Source organism: Periplaneta americana, chromosome 3 (assembly GCF_040183065.1).
Source record: "Periplaneta americana isolate PAMFEO1 chromosome 3, P.americana_PAMFEO1_priV1, whole genome shotgun sequence".
In the NCBI taxonomy this organism is placed as follows: Eukaryota; Metazoa; Arthropoda; class Insecta; order Blattodea; family Blattidae; genus Periplaneta; species Periplaneta americana.
The window spans coordinates 153,867,556-153,890,428 of NC_091119.1; the positions used below are offsets into that span (position 1 = coordinate 153,867,556).

Here is a 22,873-nt window from a genome sequence, read left to right on the forward strand (position 1 = left end):
AATTTATAATCATAAACAATTCATCAGTTGAGCTATACATATTACCATTCAATTTACAGTAGGTCTATATACAATTCATCAGTAGAGCTACACAGACTAGTAATCATTTTAAGAACATATACAATTCATCAGCCAAACTATACAAACATATACAATCAAATTAGTTCAATTTACAAACTTATTTTCGTTAAGCTATACAATTCATATGAAGTAGATTAATTCAATTTATAAGCTTAAACAATTCATCAGTTGACCTATACAGTATACTATTCAATTTACAGTACATACAATTCATCAGTTATGCTAAACAAAAAAATACAATACATAGTAAACAGATTAAGTCAATATAAAAACATATTTTAGTTGAGCTATATAAAATTGTACATGGAGCTACACTCATAGTAGTACTCATGATTCATCAGGGAAATTTTCATAACTGAGACAGGGAAATCCAGGAAGATGGATGTCGAAATTTCTGTGAATAAATCCTGTTAAATCAATAAAAATAATATTTTATTAGACATTATTTTCATATATCAAATTTGAATACATATTATCTTGGGAAGTTAAACATTCTGTACAAAGACTGTATTTCAGTTTTGCTTTTAAATGACTCACTACAAAGCTTCCTATATATATATATATATATATATATATATATATATATATATAATATACAATAACATAACTAAATTCACCCAGAATGTTATAATTTATTTTGCCCAAATATGAGTGGTCATGGATCACAGAATCAATATCTAATAAGCTTCTTAAAAATTGTTTTCAACTGTCTACATGTCAGGTTATTATTGCATCCCTGTTCGGCATGACCTCCTAATTAAAAAAATAAATAAATAACATTTCTAGATGATCTTGGGAGTCCTTATACAATGACAGATACAATAGTTTCATGCTTGGAAAGTTTGCTGTTAACTTTAACAAACTATTAATACAAATTATGAACCCTAAGAATCCAGTCTTTCTGGCTGTGTTAATTGAAAGTGTACCATTCCTGCTAGTCCTAAGATCAAGAATGTAATTCTTTATTTTTCAGACAATATTCTTTCTACATCTATCCTTTTATTTTTTTAATTTTTATTCACAGGTTTTTTTCAATCCATACTGATTCAAAACAGTTTAGCATTATGTTATGGATGTAGACTTTGCCATTGTCTATCTTATTTAAATTTAATAGGGGGGAAAAGAAATCAGCAGGTTATAAATGTTATAATTCCTTCATCGCCTTTTTTTTCGTACAGTATCTATCTGGTTTTCACAGAATTTCATTAAATTGTGAATTTAAAAATATTATGAAGTGGTTTAAAATTTTTAGCAAGACCGAAAATTTAACAATGACATTATTTTCTGTTATCAACATCTTTAACAAAAATCTTCATCATCCTTTTCACGTTAAACAGAATGCTTTAAAAAGGGATCATTAGTTTGTGTGGTAGAGCATTTGATTAGGTACTAGAAGAACATGCTTTATATTTAGAAAGATTAACAAAATTTTCAAAACATTCTGGAGAGTTTCTTTCTCAAAGCTTAATTATAACCGCTTGTCTCCAGCCTTTATTGACTGCAAACTACCTATTTTTCGTGCGTCATTATGGTGTAGGTAGTACGGTAGTAAGAAGCTTTATAAGTTGCTTTGCGAAATTATCAATTCATTTATCGTTTCAAGGTTGCTTATTGGAATAATGACAAGTAGAACCTGTTCTGTAGTGTTTACTGTTCCCATATGACTAATTTCTTCAGTAATTGGTGAGTGGGAAGCCAACACTCTCATTTGAGTGCAATTTCTACATTCTGATAAATGTTCATTCTAGTGCTTTTAAGATTCTAAATGTTAGCAGTTGTATTATATGTGCATTATAAAAATACTTGCTGTTACTGTTATACATCAAACATTTTCGGATAGATAAGACACAAATAATAATAATAAATCTGTATCATTTTCATTTCTGTACTTCGGAACGCTAAAAAAATACAGAACTCTGCAATGAAAATTATGTAATTAAAGTTGTTTAAACGTAATATGTGGTAAAAAGTGAAATTTGTGTAATGAAGAGTAATTAAATTATTTATTATATGTTATATGGTAAGATTTGCTTTTACACTTGAAAAAGTGTGCCTGAATTTAATTTCCATTAATTTCAATATTGAAGTTTGTAATTATAATCAAGGCAATTTATCTATGCATTTCTGTTAGTATATTTATGGTTTCCAGTAAGTTAAAAGTATTATTTATGGTGTAGCATAACTTTACAATTTATTATTTTACTGAATCTTGTGTTTATTTTCAGAATTATCTTCGTACTTCTTTGCAGTATGAAACATGTACTGCTGTGCTCCTTTCTCCAAATTTATTTGTCATTTATTTTTCCATTGAGGGTAAGAAAATAACTCATTAATAATTTCTTAAATAAGATTAATGTAAAGGTACATTTACTGTCGCACTTCATATTGTCAATTTCATTTCACTGAAATTATTTCTTCTGCAGTTTGTAGAATCTTATGATAGCTGCTGCGATTTTCAACCAGTAAAAGTGTTGGTGAACAAGGGAGTAATAGAAGGAACTTACTTTTATTCTAAGGAAGGAAAATGCTATTGTGCTTTTATGGGAATCCCCTATGCTCAACCACCAGTTAACCACCTTCGCTTTAAAGTAAGTACCGGTACACATAATAATTAAAAGTTATTTGTTTGTTGCTGTTACAGAAAATAGTACACTTTAAATTGAACACTTCTGATAAAGTTTGAGACCATTTCCAATATAAGAATTATAAATATAACTGAAATTAAATAAAAATAACGTTTGGATTTTCATATTGGAAGATTATATTATTTAGTTCGTCCACATACATTTGTTCAGGTGAGAAATATATGTATACTAGTAGGCTACTTTCTTTGAGATTTGTGAGAAACATAATCAAGTTGTAAAGATAATTTATTGGTCTAAAGCACCATCTTGATTCACAGACAAGTTTTTCTATATAAGAAATGTGTAAATGAGAATATTATGAGAATATGAAATATTGGTATATGGCACTAAAAGGCATAGGAGTCCATAAATCAAATCATGCAGTCATTTTCTTCCTTTTATATGTAAAAGTTAGTATAATTCAAAATTAATTATTACCAGTATTATTATTATTATTATTATTATTAAAAGATGATATGAACAATTCTGAGATGGAACAGGTCAATAGGTCTAATTCTTGCCATTGATAATGGATGATAATGATGATGATGATGATCATCATCATCATCATCATCATCGTCATCATGTAATACTGACTTCAAACTCAAGTAACCACTTAAAAATGAATACCATAGGCTACCATAAAATTAAATGTTATGTTTTATTTAACGACACTTGCAACTGCTGAGATTATGTCAGCATCACCGGTGTGCCGGAATTTTGTCCCGCAGGAGTTCTTTTACATGCCAGTAAATCTACTGATATGAGCCTGTTGCATTTAAGCACACTTAAATGCCATTGACCTGGCCCGGGATCGAACCCGCAACCTTGGGGATAGAAGGTCAGCCAGGCTGACACCATAAAGTTGACAATACTTTCCTATTACATGTTTTACGCATTATGTAAACATTAATTTCCTCTATCATGTTGTGGATGAAATCCTTCATATACAATGAAATAAGAACATAAACTTTCGTTGTATGGATTGCACACAAAAGGACGTAGTCTTTATAACCCCAAAAGTAAGATATTTGACTTCATTTATACATTATACGGTGTAAGTAGATTAAGCAATTAATTTTTTTTCTCTTTTGTACAGGCACCACATAAACTTCTGCCTTGGAGTGGTGTTCTAGAAGCAAAACATGATGCAGAGGATTGTATCAGTATTTCACCAATTTCTAGCAGAGTGTCAGGCAGCGAAGATTGTCTTTACCTCAATGTATATACACCACAGGTAACGAAACAGTCTTGCTAAAACAATTGACAAAAAGTAATACATATAAATATATATTTTGCCTAAAGTAAACTTTTGGGTAGAATAGTTAAAAGTTATTCGGTATAAAACAAGAGAGAGAAAGAGAGAGAGAGAGAGACCAAAAGCCTTTATTACTGGTACCGGTACTAATTATCATATTTGAATAATTACCTTACTATACTTTTTTAATTTCATAAGACAGAAGAGTTTGTGGAAATGCACTTAGTAAGTGGATAGACTCGTACCGGTATCATTGTTGTTTTAAATGACAAATACGTTGCTCAGCGGAATGGAAGCAATTACTAGAGTTAGTATTATCCATTTTTGTAAATAACACAAACTGAATGCAGCGTGTCTCATAAAGATTTCAACACAAGCAAACTGGGAATGGGTTCTTGCAGTAGCTCAGTGCTAGAGCATAGACTTATGTAACAGACTGGGGATTTGATCCCTGGTGTTAAATGGAGTTAATACTCTCTTGTGGCGGACAAGACTAGAGGATGAGGGTTTTTCTAAGGTTCTCTCATTTCTCTCAACATTTCGTATCATTTCATGTCATCAAAAATTAATTACGATTAGGTGTAGGCCTACTAGCTTTGGTGATGTCAGATGGACATAATCAGCTAGACTATTTCTCTTAGGCTATTTAACAACATTGTATCAATTGTAGGTTAAGGTTATCTGACGTCAGTGGAATTGGCGCTAGTGAGATGATACTTTGGTGATATGAGACCAAGGATTCGTCATGAGTAGGGCTAGAATTCGTATGCAAAAGCATATTTTTACTGGCCAGTTGAAAGTCATGCTAAAACATTTTTATGCACGTTTTGAACACCTGATGACGAATATGAAAAGTTAATGGTGTATATTTTTGCATATTTCATATTTTCCTGCATATATTGTAGCATGTAGCATTGGAAAAACCCAGCCAGATATTTAGCCCGAACGGGATTCGAACCCATGCCCGAGTGTAGCCTTGAAATACGAGTCCAACTCGTTACCCCTAAGCTATATTGATGGCATTTCCCTGAAAAGCACTTACAATCATGTACGGTGCCGTTGCGACCACTGGATGAGACTTGTTGGCATATGCAAGTGTTCTCTGTGCTAGACGAAAGATACCCCCATGTTGAGAGTTGCTAGCAATTATCATGATGACAATCAGGAGATGTCTAATCCTCCAAAAGTTGATCTGAAATGCACACGCTGTAAGCTAAGGGGTATGGAGTATAAAATGGACCCCACCAGCTTGCTAAGGGCTAACTGGTGAGACAGCTAATTTTCAAGGCTGGTCTGCAATAACTGGTGATTCCTGAGTCACTTCTGTGGTAGTATATCTGGATCTGAAAATCCACCTCTAAGGATCTCCATTCATTTCTCGTCTACATCTTGCGAGTTGTAGCTGTACATAAATGATCAACAATGTTTCACGTGCAACAGAATATTCATCCACTCTTTTCATACATAAAACACAAGCAAATAAAGGATCGAATAAATTAATTATTTTATAATGGTACATGAGATCATTTCTCAGTACAAGTAATATTTCAAAGTACTTTTGTATGGTGGTCGAGTGGTCAGACCTTCAGTCTGCTATGCAGGCGGTCTGGATTCGAGACCCAGTGAGGCCTGGGATTTTTCATTGCCAAGTGCGTAGTGACACTTGTGGTGAACTAGGTCGCAGTTGGGGTTTTTCTCGGAGTTCTCCCGTTTCCCCATATTAGGCATCTACATATTTCCATCAACATTTCTCCATTCTGTCATCAAATCAATCCATAGCACTCACAGGATGCCACCTGGTGGCGCACGAAGGGGACTGGCTAGGAACTAGGCTGGGGTTGCCTGATTGAAACCTGGATACGCGGCATTAGTGTAGTCAGCCAATATGGGTCTGGAAGTGCGCCTATCTTGAGGGTTAGCGTAACAGATCTTGAAAGATCACAATGCTGGGTCATAGTGCCTCCCTCATAAAATTCAATTCAAAGTACTTTTTAGTACTTTTCTCATAAGTTGCTTGATGGAGAGATTACATTAAATCGCTGAATAGGTCTGCTCTAGATTTCTTTCACCACATTCTTATATATTCGCTTTTCTAGAAGTCTAATATAATTGATATTCAAAGCTAAAGTGAATACCGGTATGTATAGTTCATGTTTCACTAGCAATAGTTCTTCTGTAATTCTTTTAACAATATTGTAGGTTTAATTTTTTTAGTTCCATTTATATTCAATTTCCATCCATCATTGTAATATACAGAGTAAAACTTTCAGATAAAGCCATATGGCGGAACACTGCTAGATGTTATGGTCTGGTTTCACGATGGAGAATTCTACAGGGGTTCAGCTGGTTTTAAGATGAACAACCCTCTGTATCTAATGGATCAAGACATAGTAGTGGTCGCACCAAATTACAGATTAGGGGCTTTTGGTAAGTTCTACTTTACATATATGTAATTCTTAAAAATTCTTACATATGACTGTAAAGATGCCATGACAATTTGACACATCAGCTCATTATTTACGCAATATTTGTTAGAGGGTCATTTCTCTGATATTGCTTTAGCGGACTGTATGAACTACAATAGCAAGGGTATTTGATTAATTGTAGTACAAACAAAAAATATTCAACTGTACTCTGAGAAAAGAAAACCTGCTAAGACTGACAGCATTTTTTGACAATCATTCTGTTTTTTCAAAGGATTATTTTCTGCAAAATAAATCATATGGATTCTGCTCAATATTTGTCTAAAAACTATCAATTTTAGATTATGGTACAAAATATAATACATACATTTCCAAATATAAACAAACACACGGAGGACTTCCACAAGGTGCTGTTCTGAGCACAACACTCTTTAATATTTATATAAACGACCTTCCATCAATAATAAAAACTTCAGAAACCAAAATTGCTTTATTTGCTGACGACGTAGTCATTTGGACTCCAGGCTCTCCAAAAAACCTAAATTAATTAAAGACAGAATAGAAAAAGCCCTAAACTAAGTACATGAATGGAGCTACAAAAATCTCATGACTATTAATGTAGAAAAAACAACTTATGAATTATTTACAATAAAATATAAACCAGTGACTATTAACATAAATTATAATGATAAACCACTCAAAGCAGTTGGTGATGCCAAATACTTGGGCATCACTTTCGACAGAAAACTTAGTTGGAAAAAACATATAACAAACATCTCAGAAAAGGTTGAAAAGAAACTGCAAATCCTAAAAAGGTTAGCTGTTGCTAAATGGGGCTGCTCAAGGAGAGTCCTTAATACAACATACAAAATGTATATTAAACCAAACCTCTTGTACTGTTCTGAAGCATTAATAACAGCAGCAAATGCTAACATCAATAAACTTGAACAACTACAAAATCAGGCTCTTCGTCTAATCACTGGAGCAGTTAAATCCACACCTGTTGATGCCATGCTTACCTTAACACGGATCCCACCATAACAACAAAAATAGAAGAACAAGCACTGCTCCAACATGAGAAAATGTTACGACTGCCAAACTCTAAATGGACAGAAAAGAACCTCCCTTCCTCAATCCTTAAAACTCATAGTAGTTTCCTAGAAAAGGTAACACAGATTAAATCCAAATTGAACATTCATAACACCAGAGAAAATTTACTCATAAAAAAAAATCCATTGGAATTATTGCAACCTACCTTCAGTTTGGAATTGACAGAGGAAATAAGTAAATCAGACACACCAAAAGAAATACAAAAACTTCTAGCACTGGAAACGATCAATACTAGATACCCTACAGAAGAATGGCTACACATATATACCGATGGATCCACCTCAGAAAACCTTACTGGAGCTGGGGTTACATGTACACATTTTTCCTTTTATCATTCTGTTGGCAGAGACAACAAATTATGATGGTGAAATAGAGGCTATACACATTGCTCTCCGACAATTATTAAACCTTCTCTTAAATAAATATAACAAGACAGTAATTCTTTCAGATTCTAAAGCTGCAATTCAGGGAATATGTTCCAATGCTACAAAGAAGTCAACAAAAATAAGAGAATGCTACAAAATGTTAACACAACTCCAAAAAGTTAATAAGATTGTCCATCTCCAATGGATTCCAACACACTGTGGAGTCATGGGGAATGAAACCGCAGACACACTTGCAAAGAAAGGCACAACAATAAAACAAAAGCCTAAATTTAATTTCTCATATTCCTCAATAAAACGCTTGATCACTACAAAATTTTCTCATTCATACCTACAAGAAATAGAATCAAATGCTAAAGACAAAAAATGGATTGCACTACTCTCCAACCCAGATATAATCCCCCAGAGACCAAGGAAAACAGCAGTTGCAGCCTTCAGACTATTGACAAATCATGTCTGTCTAGCAAGTCATCTCTACAGAATAGGTATCTCAGCTTCACCAATATGTGTCCTGTGTAATGATCCAGCAGAAATGAATGAAGATCACTTGAAGACCTGTGAAGCATTAAGATCAGAAGAAACTACAGTTCAAAAGTATTGGAAAGCACGACTGCTAATGGCTTCATTGCCAGATGCAGGGCACTAGACAACAACAACAACAACAACAACAACGGATTACGGTACTATTTTCACACAATAATTGTAGAATAGTTATGGCTGTGAACAGTAGGCCTCTTTACCTTTGGCACTCTTTCTTTTCTTCTGTAAAAGGGGGGGGGAGAAGAGAAACGAAAATAAAAAAACAAGAGAAGAATGGTTAGTTTCAGAAATTTATTTCTTATTCTGTAGTCTATTTCAGAGTATCAGTACATATTGGAATTTTGAATATCTAATTCAAATCGTCACTTGCTAACACACTTAAAGGCGAATTTCATAAATAATGAGCATTATACAGTATACATCAGGGCTGGGCATCAAAAGCGAATTCTACTCTCTCTCGCGGAGCCATGACTTCTCTTCAACCCCTTTCTTCCCCACTGAACACCGCGCAGCATTGATGCTGTAATGGATGAATATTAAGTGTCCCCATTTAGAGTTTGGAATCGCTCCCGGTGCCCATATACATAAATACAATGCAAAACGGTAACTGTAAAATAACAATATAACTTTATGATTTTTTATTCTAAGGATTTCTGAGCACTGGTGATGATGAAGCACCTGGAAACTATGGCATGAAGGATCAAGTGGCAGCATTGCGTTGGGTACAGGACAATATAGAAGCATTTGGTGGTAATCCTAAAAGTGTGACTATTATGGGTTATGGAGCTGGAGGAGCCTCGGTTCATTATCATATGCTGTCACCTCTAACAGTAGGTAAGTTTGTAAAAGAATGTTCTTTAAAATCCTATGTATTCTCTCAGTACAGTTAATTACTCATATCATGAGATATATTTTTAAATTAATTTACACCAAGATATATTGCTGTGATATCTATATGCACGAAGTATTTCAGTTAAATTTTATTGGTACTTCAGTTTACAAAGCTGTATGACAGTATTCATATAATAGTCTACTCTCTGCTTATTCTTTCAGTATAGGTTTGCGCTCTGTTTATTACTTAAAAGTTCGAATTTAGTCCATTTTTAGACAAATTTAAAGCAGCAACATGAGACCGAAGTCCACTGCTTTGAAATAGTGGTAAGTAGGTCTGACTGCAAAAGTAGAGGGGTCCGGAATTGAAATCTGGTTGGGACAAGTTGCCTGGTTGAGATTTCTCCGAGGTTTTCCCTCAAACCATTAAGAGCAAATGGTGGGTAACTTTCGGCTCTGAACCCTGGGCTCATGTCACTCCGTGATTATCACCTTCATCTTCATTCACCCTGCCTACTTCCATACTCATGTCATATCAACATATGGGGCGAAAAGAATTCGACCTAATGGGTACCGTACTCCAACCTCACAATAGGATTCTTCATCATAATCACCAATAAAGTAGGCAGAGACACAAATGACATACTTCAATATGAGTGGTGTAAAAAAACGTAAGACCAAAAACTGTTCCTTACACAGCACAACTTTATTTATCCAGTTACCTGACAGCGTTTTTGTGAGTGACCTGTACAACTAAGATGTAGGAATAAGAGGAAGAAGTATTACCGGTATCGGTACTTATAAGAGAAATAGTAAATTTAATTAATGCTGGTCTTAATTTTCGATAAGAAAATACTACGAAAAATGTTTAGCCCAATTAAAGATACAGATGGTAATTGGCGAATTCGGAATAATAAAGAACTAAATAATGCAATTCAAAATAAAAACATAATAAACTATATAAAGGCACAGAGACTGGCTTGATTTGGACAAGTGAACCGAATGGAAGATGAAAAAATAGTAAGGAAAATTTATAACTGAAAACCACCAACTATAAGGAAAAAGGGAAGACAAAAAAATAGATGGTTAAACGATGTTTTAGAAGATTTAAGAAAGATGGAACTGGACAAAACTCGTACAGAATAGGAACGAATGGAGGAGAATCGTTAAGAAGGTCAAAACTACCTGAAGAAGAAGAAGAAGAAGAAGAAGAAGAAGAAGAAGAATTAATGCTGGTAATTTTATTTTGGAATTTCTTTCAAGTCATAAGAGTTGCTAAATTTAATTCACTTCCTGTAATGGAGTTAATACGCTATTCAGAAATTGTTTAACTACATAGTGCTTACGTCTACAGCATTGCATAATACCAGATACTGAATGGACATATTTTATTGCAATTCTATATTGACTGACCATCGAATTATGAGAGTGAAATTTTATACATAGTGTTATAATATTACTTATTATGTTACAACCAATGAAAGGCAAGTCTGTGTTTTTATAATCTTGTTACAATTGATTTCGATACTTGACTATAACAACTACCAAGGAATTACTCTGCTCAAAGCTATATGCGAAGGTATTAAAAAATAAATTAAATCAGTTTTGTGAACACTTCATAGAAGAAGGAAAACATGATTTTTCGAAAAAAAAAAAAAAAAAAAAAAAGCATTACAGATGCATCTTCACAATGCAACAAATTAAAAAAAATAAAAAACAGAAGTTTAATTTACTGATATATATTTTGTGTGTAGATTTTGCAAAAGCATATGATAATGTAAATCGTAAAAAGTTATGGGAAATGATGTCGAATATAATACTCCACAATCATTAATTAAATATAATTTTCTAGCAAACAAATAGCAAGATCTTATCAATCAGATAAATAACAAGAAAACCGTGGGTTAAGTTTGTGTGTAACGTAATAGATTAAGTAGACACACTGTTTTCACATAAAAATAAAACAGACGTTAATGGAACTTTACTTTAAAATTGACCAAAATAAATTGCGTGTAATCTTTCAAGTGCTTCATAGATATCCCGAACAGTCATTTTTTGTCATGCAAAATTATGTCCACAATACTGTTTTGTCAACAGCAAGCAAATGTGTCAGCTCTGAATAATTAGTCTCATGACCTCGTCAACATGAGGAAAAGTTGTCTTGAGTCAGATCAATTCTCCTATCTTATTTTCTTGGAAAGCTATACTGGTCACTGTAACTATCTTTATTCAAATTAAGTATTTACTATCTCTTTCCCTTGAAAAGTTTTGTTATTCAAAGTATGATATGCTTCACTGTTATGTAACATGAAATGACCTTCCACAGAACTTACTGTTCAAAACAAATTTTATATATATAACCTGAAATGCATAGCTCTGTTAGCCATAAAGGGATCACTTCAAATTTATAAGAAACAATGTTGTAAGATTCAAAATCTTTTCCTATTTTGCTACTGTCTTCAGGAGTTTTTTTTTTTTTCAAGTGCCAAATCTTTGAGTTAGTCATTAGTAATTTTTAATTTAAGATTTCAAAATATAAATTGTTTTGGCCTATATTATTACTTTTGAATGTTATCAAAATATATCACAGTATTTTACATGAAATTGTATCCTTTGTTATTTTATATTTTATGTTTGTAGCCAGCCTATAATAATAGGCAGTGTTAAATAAATAAATATAGTCCTTTTTAGCTGTTCATTTTTATTTTACTTTTTATTGCAGAGTATGGCACTGTTTACTAAATTTTAATTCAAACTGATAAGTTTCATTTCCATTACTTCATCTGTTTTCTTTCAACAAACATCCATAAAAGCAATTTTCTAAAAGTTTTCAATTCATTTTGTTACATCTATATGTCTGCGCAAAGCCATGCTATTGTAGAAATACATATTAAATGAGAAGACGCTGATTGCATGAATGCTTAAGTATTTATTTTTTGCTTCTAAGAATACATATTATTCATACAGGACTGTTTCATCGAGCAATATCCATGGAAGGGACCATATTTATGCCCTGGGCAAGGAATGACAATCCACTACAAACAGCCCAAAAGCAAGCCCACATTTTGGGTTGTTCAACAGAATCAACAGCTTCATTAGTAACATGCATGCGTATGTTACCAGCAGATGTGATCGTCAAAAGTATGATTAAAATGTTTGTAAGTATTTAATGCTTAAAAAATAAGTGTAACAAAATTCACTCAGATACAGCTGAAGCCACCGAATTTGTGTACGACCTTGCTCACAGTGCCCAGTAGACGAGCTACTGTTGTCCTGTATGAATGAATTGCGATAACACTCTCTGTGTTGTTTATATTTTTACATCATTTTATGAAACATACAAATGAACCACGGTACAGTCCAAGTGGATTCAATAGCTTGCTGTAAGCGACTTTCGTTCGCCTATATTTTCTAAATTAAAATGAAAAACACTGCATAACCAGAACAAAGGAATTATTACTCATGTTTATAACTTCATTAAGCGAGAGGCGAAAAATAGGTAGGTATGAATTGCATCAAATTGTGTTCCCAAAGATTCATAATAAACACTCAGAAAATACAAGAACAAGTTGTAGAAGCAACAGGAACGCCCGATTTCAAGTGTGTTAAGTAACCGAAAGAGACACATTGAAATATCATCATTCGACACACCAGGTGAATATGAGAACTTCCTTCAAAGATTTAAATTACGCGTAGCATGTGTTTACAAGGAATAATAATCCTTGGACAATGAGCCAGTCTCTCCTTTTCTTCGCCACTAGCTGCTCTGCTGTACTGTACACTTGGGTTTTAAAAGCTAGAAAATTCGCAACGAAAAGAATAGTTCTATATACACATAATTTCTTAGTCAAATGTTCTTCCGTCGACTTTAACTGCACCATCTTTCGTTGAAGGTTGCACGCTGAGGGTAAACGAAGTTTTACGAAATACATTACCATATTTTTGCGGAAATAACTTTTTCAGCATCCCTGGTATGGAAAAAGTAGTTTTCGGATGCCCTCTATGTATAGCGAATTCTCTTAAACCATAAGTCTTTATTTGTGCTGGAATGATATACATCAAATATAATACTCGTATTTTATAGCAACAATTTAATGTATTTTATTATAAATTATAAGTTTGAATGGCAATTTAGTCCCAGCCAAATTAAAAAATTGTCTTTGTGATTATTTATAATTTAATATAATATTTATTTTATAATATTTTATTTATTTATATTATAATGTATAATGAACTAATAAATGGGAGGGTGAAGTTGTTCTTGTATTTGGTCAGTCTCAAATTTTGAGGTGATATTAAAAGTACTGGCGATCTCAAACAGAAAGGATGTGATAAATATGCTAGTCGACGTATTTATACTATTCAGAATATTTACACACAGGAGGTAATATACTCCATTTTATTACATGGAGTGCAGTTCGGTGGCTCTTTTGAACATCCACTTACAGATTTATGATTTCCTACACAAACACCTCTGACAATTCCATCCTGTCCCCTCGTCCCAACATTGCACAGTTGCTACAATCCTGGTGACCCTCGAAATGACACAGTGAGACTGAAGGGATTCTTGGAATTCGGAAAAGATGCGGCAACTCTGCCTCTGCATGGATTTGACGGGAGCCTGTCAATTCTTCTGAATGAGGATTGTGATTGGTTAAACAGAAGAAGACAAGATTTTCGTCACAGTAAGGAAGACATTTATTTATGACAACCAATAAAATGGAGTACAGTCGAACAGTCAGAAGACTAAGACACAATTAGATTCTAAGTGATATTAGTAGCCTTATAACAAATTGTAAAAGAACTTGGTTTACAAGTAAAAGAAAACTAAATCTAATAGAAGAGTAGGTATCAACCAGTGACAGCAGTAGCAGTGACGAATCTTGTCATCAACAGTGAGTTCATGGAAAAGGAAGAAATATCCAGAATGGAAGAGTTAGAATATAAATCAGTCATCGAAAATTTACAGTATCTAGTAAAATTATATACGTCCCCTGCAGTAGCTGAGTGATCAGACATTCAGTCTGACATGCAGGCAGTCAAGGTTCGAGTCCCGGTTAGGTCTGGGATTTTTCATTGAAAAATTCGTAGTGACACTTTGGCGGACATCATCGCAGTTGGAGTTTTTCTCGGGGTTCTCCTGTTTCCACATATTAGATATATACATCATTCCACCAACATTTCTCCATTTCGTCATCATTCTATAGCATTCTCCGAATGCCAACAAGCGACGCACAGAGGGGGGCTGACTTAAAGATGAGTGGGATGGCTTGCTCGAAATCTGGGTATGCAGTGAACCTTAGTGTAGTCAGGCAGTGTGAGTTTGGTAATGCGCCTAACTTAAGAGTCAGTGCAATAGATCGTGAAAGGTCACAGTGCTGGGTCATAGTGCCCCCTCCAGAAAATGCCATTCCATTCTATAATTAGATACGGTTTGAGCAAAGTCACGTAGGACAACATAATACTTTAGTTCTACAGTTTGCGATATGTACCTAGTTCTTGGAGGTGACTATCCAGTAGTATCCACGATTCAGGCGTGTTTACTGTACAACTGTCACCACTGCAGCCTGAGAGAGATATCAACCGACCTTGCAACAATGAGTAACTCGCTCTGAAGTTCTAATTAACAAAATCCATTTGCCAAAATCGCTGGCACGCATTGTATATACTCTAATTCTGTGATTCCCAAGTGTGGGTCGCGACCCCCTGAACTGATGTGGAGTTTTAGGTTCTTTCTATTTTAGAGTTTGTTACTGTCACATATAAAATTGCATTAATGGAAAACATAACTGATTTTATTTACAGTAGAGCAGATGCTTTGTTTTACAGGATATATGGCTTGTCCCAAGCACTGGATTCACACCTGTGGTAGAACATGGTTCACGCTATAACCCTGAGCCTTTCATCTCAGATGATCCACTGGATTTGATTGTTAATGGCAGTTATCAAAATGTTCCTTGGTTGATGGGTAGCACAAATAATGGAATCAGTGACTACATGCCATGTAAGTATCCACTTTAAAACAGTTTACATAGTACATTCACTGAACTGCAACATTTGACTTTCAGCACTCATATTTTGATACAGTCATGCATAATGGTGTTTGTAAATTTTAATGATTAGCCTATTATTAATATTATAATATTCATATTCTAGCATTTTTCACCTTTAAAGTTCTTCGAATGTTGCTGAAATCTCACTGCCCTAAGATTCTACCAAAATTGCTGATGCTGCCATCCAGTGTAAAAAATGACATCGTACAAAGGATTAAACATTATTATCTCACGGATTCAGAGGATTTGTGCGATAATGATGGGAAATTGTTGGAAGTAAGCTTATGTTGACATATTATCTTGAATTAATTGCTTTTAACAATGTATGCCAATGTTATTTGAATAAGCAATAATCAGCATTATGTACAGTAGAACCTCGATTATTTGTCCTCCGATTAACCATTCTGTGAATTTTCTGTCACCAAAAAGGAGCGCGTTTCTTAAGTACAGTAGTATATAATAATGGCTTACATTTGAAGGGAAACAAGATCAGGATTCGCCAAAAGTAAAAAACGAGTTATTACTACCAATAGGTAGGCCTACCTAATATGTGAGTGTATCATCATGTTAAATATTATTGAGCATAATCGATCAACGTCTGAGAAACATGCAGTTTAAATTTGAGCATTGTATTAAAGAATGATTAAGGTCGAACTTTCAATTTGCTCTCCTGAAAAATTTGCTTCATGTCACCCTGATCTTTTTTTCCCCTGTACCCTTCCTTTCTTTTTCCTACTTTTTGAATCATGCCTACCACGATGGGCGTAACTTCACTGGTGGTGGTGCATAATGTGATAAAGTTATACAGGATGGAGCATATCTTATATTTTAGTGAGCAAATACTATTTTATATGGAAATATCTCTTTACAGGTATTGTCACATCGTCACCTAATTCATGGACTGCATAAGGCAGCATTATTGCATTCTGTAACTGGACATTGGCCGATATATAAATATAACTTTGCCTACAAAGGGCGCATTTTTGTACCTGAACGTTTAACAACACTGAAGAACAATGGTAAATTAGCTGAATATAACATCAGATACAACAAACCACTTTTCTTTCTTAAAAAATATATCGACAGTGATGACACAGATGAAACAAAAGGTAGTGCTGATGATGATGATGATGATGATCAGCAGCAGCGAACTTCTGTTTAGGACCCCAACCTTCGAGGGGGCTCTCATCAGAGGAAATAATAATAATAATAATAATAATAATAATAATAATAATAATAATAATAATAATAATAATAATAATAATCTCCATTGTGCTCTTGTTCCTATTGGATTCAATTTAAATATTTCCTTGACTAATCTTTCATCTGACATTCTGATTATATGGCCGAACCAACTTAATCTTTGTAATTTAATAAAATTAATAATGTTTCCACTTTTATTTAGTTTATATACCGGTAATTCATTATTTCTCCGAACTCTTCAACTTCCATCCCTCTTTTTGATTAGCCCATATATTTTCCTCAATAGTTTCCTTTCAAATAATGATAATAATTTTTGGGTATCTGCTTCTTTAAGTAAACTTACTGGTCCCCATGTTTCACATGCATATGGCATTGCAGGTCTTATTATAGTATAGTATAGCCTCAATTTTGCTTTCCTAGATAATAATTTACTTTTGAACAGATTTAAATTTGCGTAATGGGCTTTATTTCACAATATTATTCTTGTTTCGATTTCTTCCTCAATGGAGTTATTACTGTTCACTATTGTGCTAGATATTAAAAATAATTAATTTGTTCAATCTGTTCGTTATTAATCAGAACATTGTCTAGGTTATTTTTATTTCTCATACATTCTAGATATATATTTTTTTGTACATTTATTACTAGGCCATAATGTAAGGATTCATTCTTTAGTTGTTCATAAATTAGTTAAAGACTTTTGGATTCTGGACATTAATACTATATCGTCCGCATATGCTATACAATGTGTTAACTTTGTAGATATATTACTTCTTAAATCCAGTTGTTTTAGCACAGTATCTATTAAAATACTAAATAGGGTAGCAGATAGGTTGTTTCCTTGTTTAATTCCTGATTCAATTTTAAATTTTTCACTGAGGTCATTATTTATTTTCACTCTTACTCTGTTGTCACAATGTTTATGCAATTAGCCTTATTAGTTTAAAAGGTATTTCATTGAACTAAACAATCTATTATTTTATTTCTGTATACTAAGTCGAACGCATGAGAAAAGTTAACAAATATATTATGAAATAATGTTATATTGGTAACATTTCTCAGTACCTAGTTCTTGTAGTAGTTATCTGAAAATTTATATTTTTGCAAAGAATCTTATTCAAAGCTAAACTTTAATACTTTTAATCAGATTCTTTCTCAAGATCTTATTTTGAATTATTTAAATTATGATAGGTAACACACTGTGTGAATAATAAAGGGTACACCATTCTCCGAAAACAGAATTGAATATTCTGAAAATACTTATATATGACTCTTTAGCTAAGTTAGTTGTCAAAAAAACATACTTACTTAAATGTAAATTAAACAGAAATCTGAAATGATAATAGATTAAAAAAATAAATATAAATAAAAAGTTTCTACAGCACAAATATGAACTTCATGCATTGATAATCAATAAATCGAATATGAACTGAACATATAACTTCTTTATCATTACAGTTTACTTCTCGTGAAGCATGATTTGAAGCCTATAGGAGTAATTACTGGTATTTGAAATTTGTCATATACTAGTAGTCTATATTCCTTGCTTAACCAAACATTGCTGACAAATCTATTCTCAATATTGTTGTCATAATATTATAGCTATATGTATAACGAAGAATCTTCATTTCAGGTGTGGAACATGGAGATGATTTAATGTATTTGTTCCCACTAGAAGGGAATGTGCTGTCTATGAGTCAAAATGATGAGGAGGTCCAGAAAGTCGTAATCACACTTTGGACAAACTTCATGAAATATAGGTAAGCAGTTCTTCAGCTTGTTATAAGGCCTACTGTATTATAGCACTGGTAGTAGTAGACTTGAACTCCATTCACCTTCTCGATTATTATTATTATTATTATTATTATTATTATTATTATTATTATTATTATTATTATTATTATTATTTTATTTATTTATTTTGTTTTTCTTTGTCTATGTAAAAGCTGTTCAAATTTATTAGTGGTAGATCTTGAGTTCGAAATTTTGTTAAAAGAAACTGCAAACTGTCAAACATCTGTCTATTTTTTGGTCTGTCAAATTACTAGAGTCTTCTCAGGAGTATTAGTAGTTCTTTAAGCATCAAGTTTTTAGAATTCAGTAAGATGGATTCAGATTTAAGATCATTTTATAATTTTCAATCGATCATGGAATACAGTTTTGATTATAGTAGCATATATTCTGGGAAAATTCTACAGATAGTAACAGTATATTCCTACTATAAAAAAGAGTAATACGAATAATAGCAGGTGCCAAATCTAGGGAGTCGTGTAGGACCATTTTAAAAATCTACAATAATGCCCATGGTTTATCAGTATATTTTTCATTAATAAATTTCCTCGTATGTAATCGTGAAAACTTTGTAACTACTAATTCAACAATTCATAGCATAAATACGCATAAAAAATTACTTTCATACTCCATCGACAAGTCTATCGTACTATCAAAAAGGAGTGCGTTATATGAGGTGCAACTAATCAAAACGTATATTGTCCATTAATATAAATTTTTTAGGAGAGGCGAAAAACTGTTTACTGGAAAAGTATCCAGTGAAATCTGTTGCACTTTTTACAGTTAGTTAGATGAAGAGGTACTGAATGAAATCCCATATTGCAGCAGATCTTTAATTCACTGGTTACATTGTAAAACTCAATAATGTTTTGGACATTATACGTTTTGATTTGCAATACTGGACTATATACATTTTGATGAGTTAATATGAGTCAAAATAATGTTCTTAAGCTAATTATGTACCTAAAAGAAAGGTTTGAAATTTATTATTAAACTTATTATTACGGAAGTTCACAAAATTACAATGGAATGCATTTATTTATATTATGAAGTTAATGATACACCATATATTTTTAAACCATTGTTACTATCCTGTGATTACAAATTACAAAATCCGGGCTCTTCATGTAAACAATCACAGGTGTGTTCTTCGTCATCACGTTGTGCTGCATGCGGCAGATCCATTGCTTCTTTGAAGAAGTTCAACTCTTCTTGCAAAATCCAGTCTTCACCAAATCTTAATCTGAGAAACTTTTTACATCTTCCCTTTTTTCTACCTTTACTCTACTAGTTAATGGGAGTTCAGAGACCTCGCCTACAGCATGGCCCTTATACCCACGTTTAGCTAATGTTGTGAACGATTTTGAGGGATCGTCAATATTATAGTGGATTTCTGTTTTGAATGTGACATCTTCTTTGTTGTTTTTTCCAGCCAGTTTAGATTTCTTCAAAATAATTCTCTTCATTTCACTTATGCCTTCTATTTTTTTCCAAACCTTTGACAATTCTTTATAATTGTTTAATTTCCAATCTTCCCTATATCCCTTGTTTTTCCTACATCGTTGTGAACTTCCTTATATTTTTGTGGAGTCACAATTTCAGGAATTGTACGTAGTTTTTTCTCAAGGAGCCCAAAAACTCTGTCCGCGGGTAAGAAAGAATGTCCACGAACAGGGAAGAAGAAACACACTTCTTTCAGATTTGGCGGAGATCTCTTGATGAGCCAAAATGCAACTGAATGTATTAAGTGTTGGTTTTTATTTTGGCCACCACATCCATCGGCAAAGAGTCGAAGAGTAGTGGTGGCTTCATCAAAGTTTGTATTTGACAGAAAATCTATAACAGCAGAAGAAATTTCTTGTGGCCCTCTTCCAGCTTGTGTTTCGTTCCAGACATAGAAAGCCGGTTCTGTAGCCTCTATATTGGTTACACAGAAACAATAAAATTATATCTGACGGGCATAATATGCTTCGCCTATATTGAGCTTTGGAAGAGGCTGAACTTATTGTAAATCAAAAGCAAAGGATAGACTTCCATGCTGTTTCTGTTTCATTAACGTATAAAATGCCTTTGCTCTTAATCTGTGAGCACGAAGTTCTAACATTAACTGCTGCTTTTTGTTACCATCTTCAGCGTTTTGTATCTCATGTCGTATTCTAAGGCAGTAGCTGCATTTGTCACTAGCAGGTGTGCCAAACCCTAAATTGAATTTTGTATTGAACAATTTGGTAAAAAACGATTTCTTCACTTTCAAATTGGATGCTACAGTGTTGATGTACATTTTGAAAAGCTTGTTTATGCTCAAGTCAGAAGATAAGTAAAGTCTCTGAGATTTACTTCTGTTATAATGACTCTCTGTCCCTTTTAATTTTGATATGAATTTAACGACTTCCTTCCTTCTGGCTTCATACTTCCCAACCTTATGGTCACCTCCTCTTTTGTCAATTACTCCCTTACCAGATGCAATGCCTTTGAAATTGTATTTACACGTGTTTGACCAATGCTAAACAGTTTTCTGAAAAATCTAGCACATACAGGAATTTTTTCTCCTGCTGATTTGACCTGTGAATAAAATTAGGAGAGTGTAAGAATGTTTCTAAGTACTTTGGTGAAAATAAAACTCTCTGCATTGTGTTAATTAAACAATATTCAATTTAAAAACTGAGAGAAATCTTAAGTAAGTGATGATTTTATTTTTTAAATCTCTATTTGCGGGGAAAATAGGCTACATTAAATCCTCTTAAATAATAAAAAAATATATATCAGCAGCATACTGTACAAATTGGTTAAAATTGAACACTAACTTACATGGTATTTTACTGTGAAAGCAGTAGGCTTTACTTTAGCAGTATCTCCCCGAACACGCCTACATTTTGGACTATTCACATCCAAAAGGAACGATAGCCGCATATCCTGTTGTTTTTTATTTGGATTAGCAAATACTGTCCTTTTTGCTTTACAGAGAGCATTAACAGGAATAGAACAGCAACGAAAGCAACCTTCTTTGTGCTGGCAGGGCGGTTCAAATTGCATTAAGTGTGGATCATTATCACGATATCTGTGGAAGACAGAACCAAGAAGAGACTGTAAAAATATTTATATTGAAAAAATTATTAAGTTTAATTTTAGAACAGAATGCATTCACCTGACGATACTATTATAATAATACAATCTGTATTTTTTAAACTTTACCTGTTTTCGTACTCTTGTTCTCTCTTTGATTTCTTTTTCATTCTTTTTCTTGTCCCACGGTCTTCACTTCCTTCTCCCACTAATACAGTTTCCTCTTCTAAATCCATAATAATTTGATTAAGCAATACTAGAAGAACGCACTTCTTGGTTTGTTTCTGATCACTAACTGTCTTTATACTCAGGCAATAATTAAGTTATAAAAGTGCCAATTCTCGCAACAATGAACATAATAATTTTATTATCCATAACATAAACATGAACGCTATGAACGTTTTGTAATTCGTCAGTAATTGCCAACCTTAACAAATAAAAATAGAAAAAAAAATATGTTAGTGGACTATATACGTTTCGATTCAATCACCTTCATGGACAATATACAATTTGTTTCAACCACTGGTTTTCAAAGCACTTTTTCACTGCCAAATTATACGATTTGATGTACAGTAATTTGAATATGGGAACGTTTAGAGCGTATGAAAAAGTACACGATAACATATCAAACTCAATTTTGTCCACTGGTGGACAATATACGTTTTGATTAGTTGCTCCTCATATGGCAGTAAAAATTTTGAATAGCCTCCCTATGGATATAAAAAATCAAACTCAAAACATAAGATTATTTAGGGCCAATTTAAAGAAGTACCTAATTTCTCACGCCTTCTATTCTCTAGGTGAATTTATGACATTCAACAATGCTTCATGAATATTCTTGTGTTGTATTAAGTATTGATACTATACCTTTGTGTTGAACCAGTAGACTATATTGTAAAACTCTTCTGTATATATTTCAACTAGACTGTGACTAGAATTAAGACTTATAGTACTATTACGATTTTTTTGACATGTTCCATATTCTAGCTGTGAAGCGATGTACGAATTCCATGGAATGTAAATAAATACAATACAATACAATTTTATTCTGTGTTGAGTCTTTTCATGATTAGTAAACTGATTGTTTATGTTGCAGTAATCCAACACCTCCTAAATTCAATGACAGCAGTGGACTTTTGCAAGATCTACTATGGGAGCCGATAGGCGAAATTACTAAGGACAACGTGCACTTGAGATATTTAAACATTGGACAAGTAGAGACATCATCTGTCTCTTCTCAGTTTTTAAATCTGTTTCTGGGACCTTTTCGACTCCAAATGGCTTTGAGCCATTTTAATGAGCAGATGCAATTTTGGGATAGTTTACCACTGAGAGAGAATGTACAATGTGATGTTTGTGTGAAAGTGAAGAGTGGCACATGTACTAAGAAATTTCATATTACTTTCATTGTTTTGTGTTTGTCAGCATTGTACTTGTCTTAAATGGATGGAAAAACTCTGCGAACATTGATTAGTTATAAATTCTCTCTTTACTGTATTTATAAATCGTGAGA

General features: G+C 33.1%; 1 protein-coding gene across 1 annotated transcript; it reads left to right on the top strand.

The window, feature by feature from the left end:
* The first annotated feature begins 671 nt into the window (after window positions 1-671).
* Window positions 672-22,857, top strand: LOC138696687 (carboxylic ester hydrolase-like). The gene is made up of 12 exons (XM_069821977.1): window positions 672-2,101; window positions 2,307-2,394; window positions 2,505-2,669; window positions 3,805-3,942; window positions 6,234-6,390; window positions 9,068-9,253; window positions 12,218-12,408; window positions 15,080-15,254; window positions 15,407-15,579; window positions 16,175-16,322; window positions 18,140-18,266; window positions 22,457-22,857. The coding sequence occupies exons 2-12, from the start codon at window positions 2,332-2,334 to the stop codon at window positions 22,800-22,802; spliced, it is 1,869 nt and encodes a 622-aa protein (XP_069678078.1). The 5' UTR covers window positions 672-2,101; window positions 2,307-2,331; the 3' UTR covers window positions 22,803-22,857.
* The last annotated feature ends 16 nt before the right edge of the window (window positions 22,858-22,873 follow it).

What these genes read in the sequence shown, in the direction of transcription:
- LOC138696687 (XM_069821977.1), top strand. Translation starts at nt 2,332, where the DNA reads ATGAAACATGTACTGCTGTGCTCCTTTCTCCAAATTTATTTGTCATTT. An exon ending in AAAGTATGATTAAAATGTTT is followed by an intron (nt 12,409 to 15,079) that starts GTAAGTATTTAA and finishes TTTGTTTTACAG; the next exon opens with GATATATGGCTTGTCCCAAG. An exon ending in ACAAACTTCATGAAATATAG is followed by an intron (nt 18,267 to 22,456) that starts GTAAGCAGTTCT and finishes TTTATGTTGCAG; the next exon opens with TAATCCAACACCTCCTAAAT.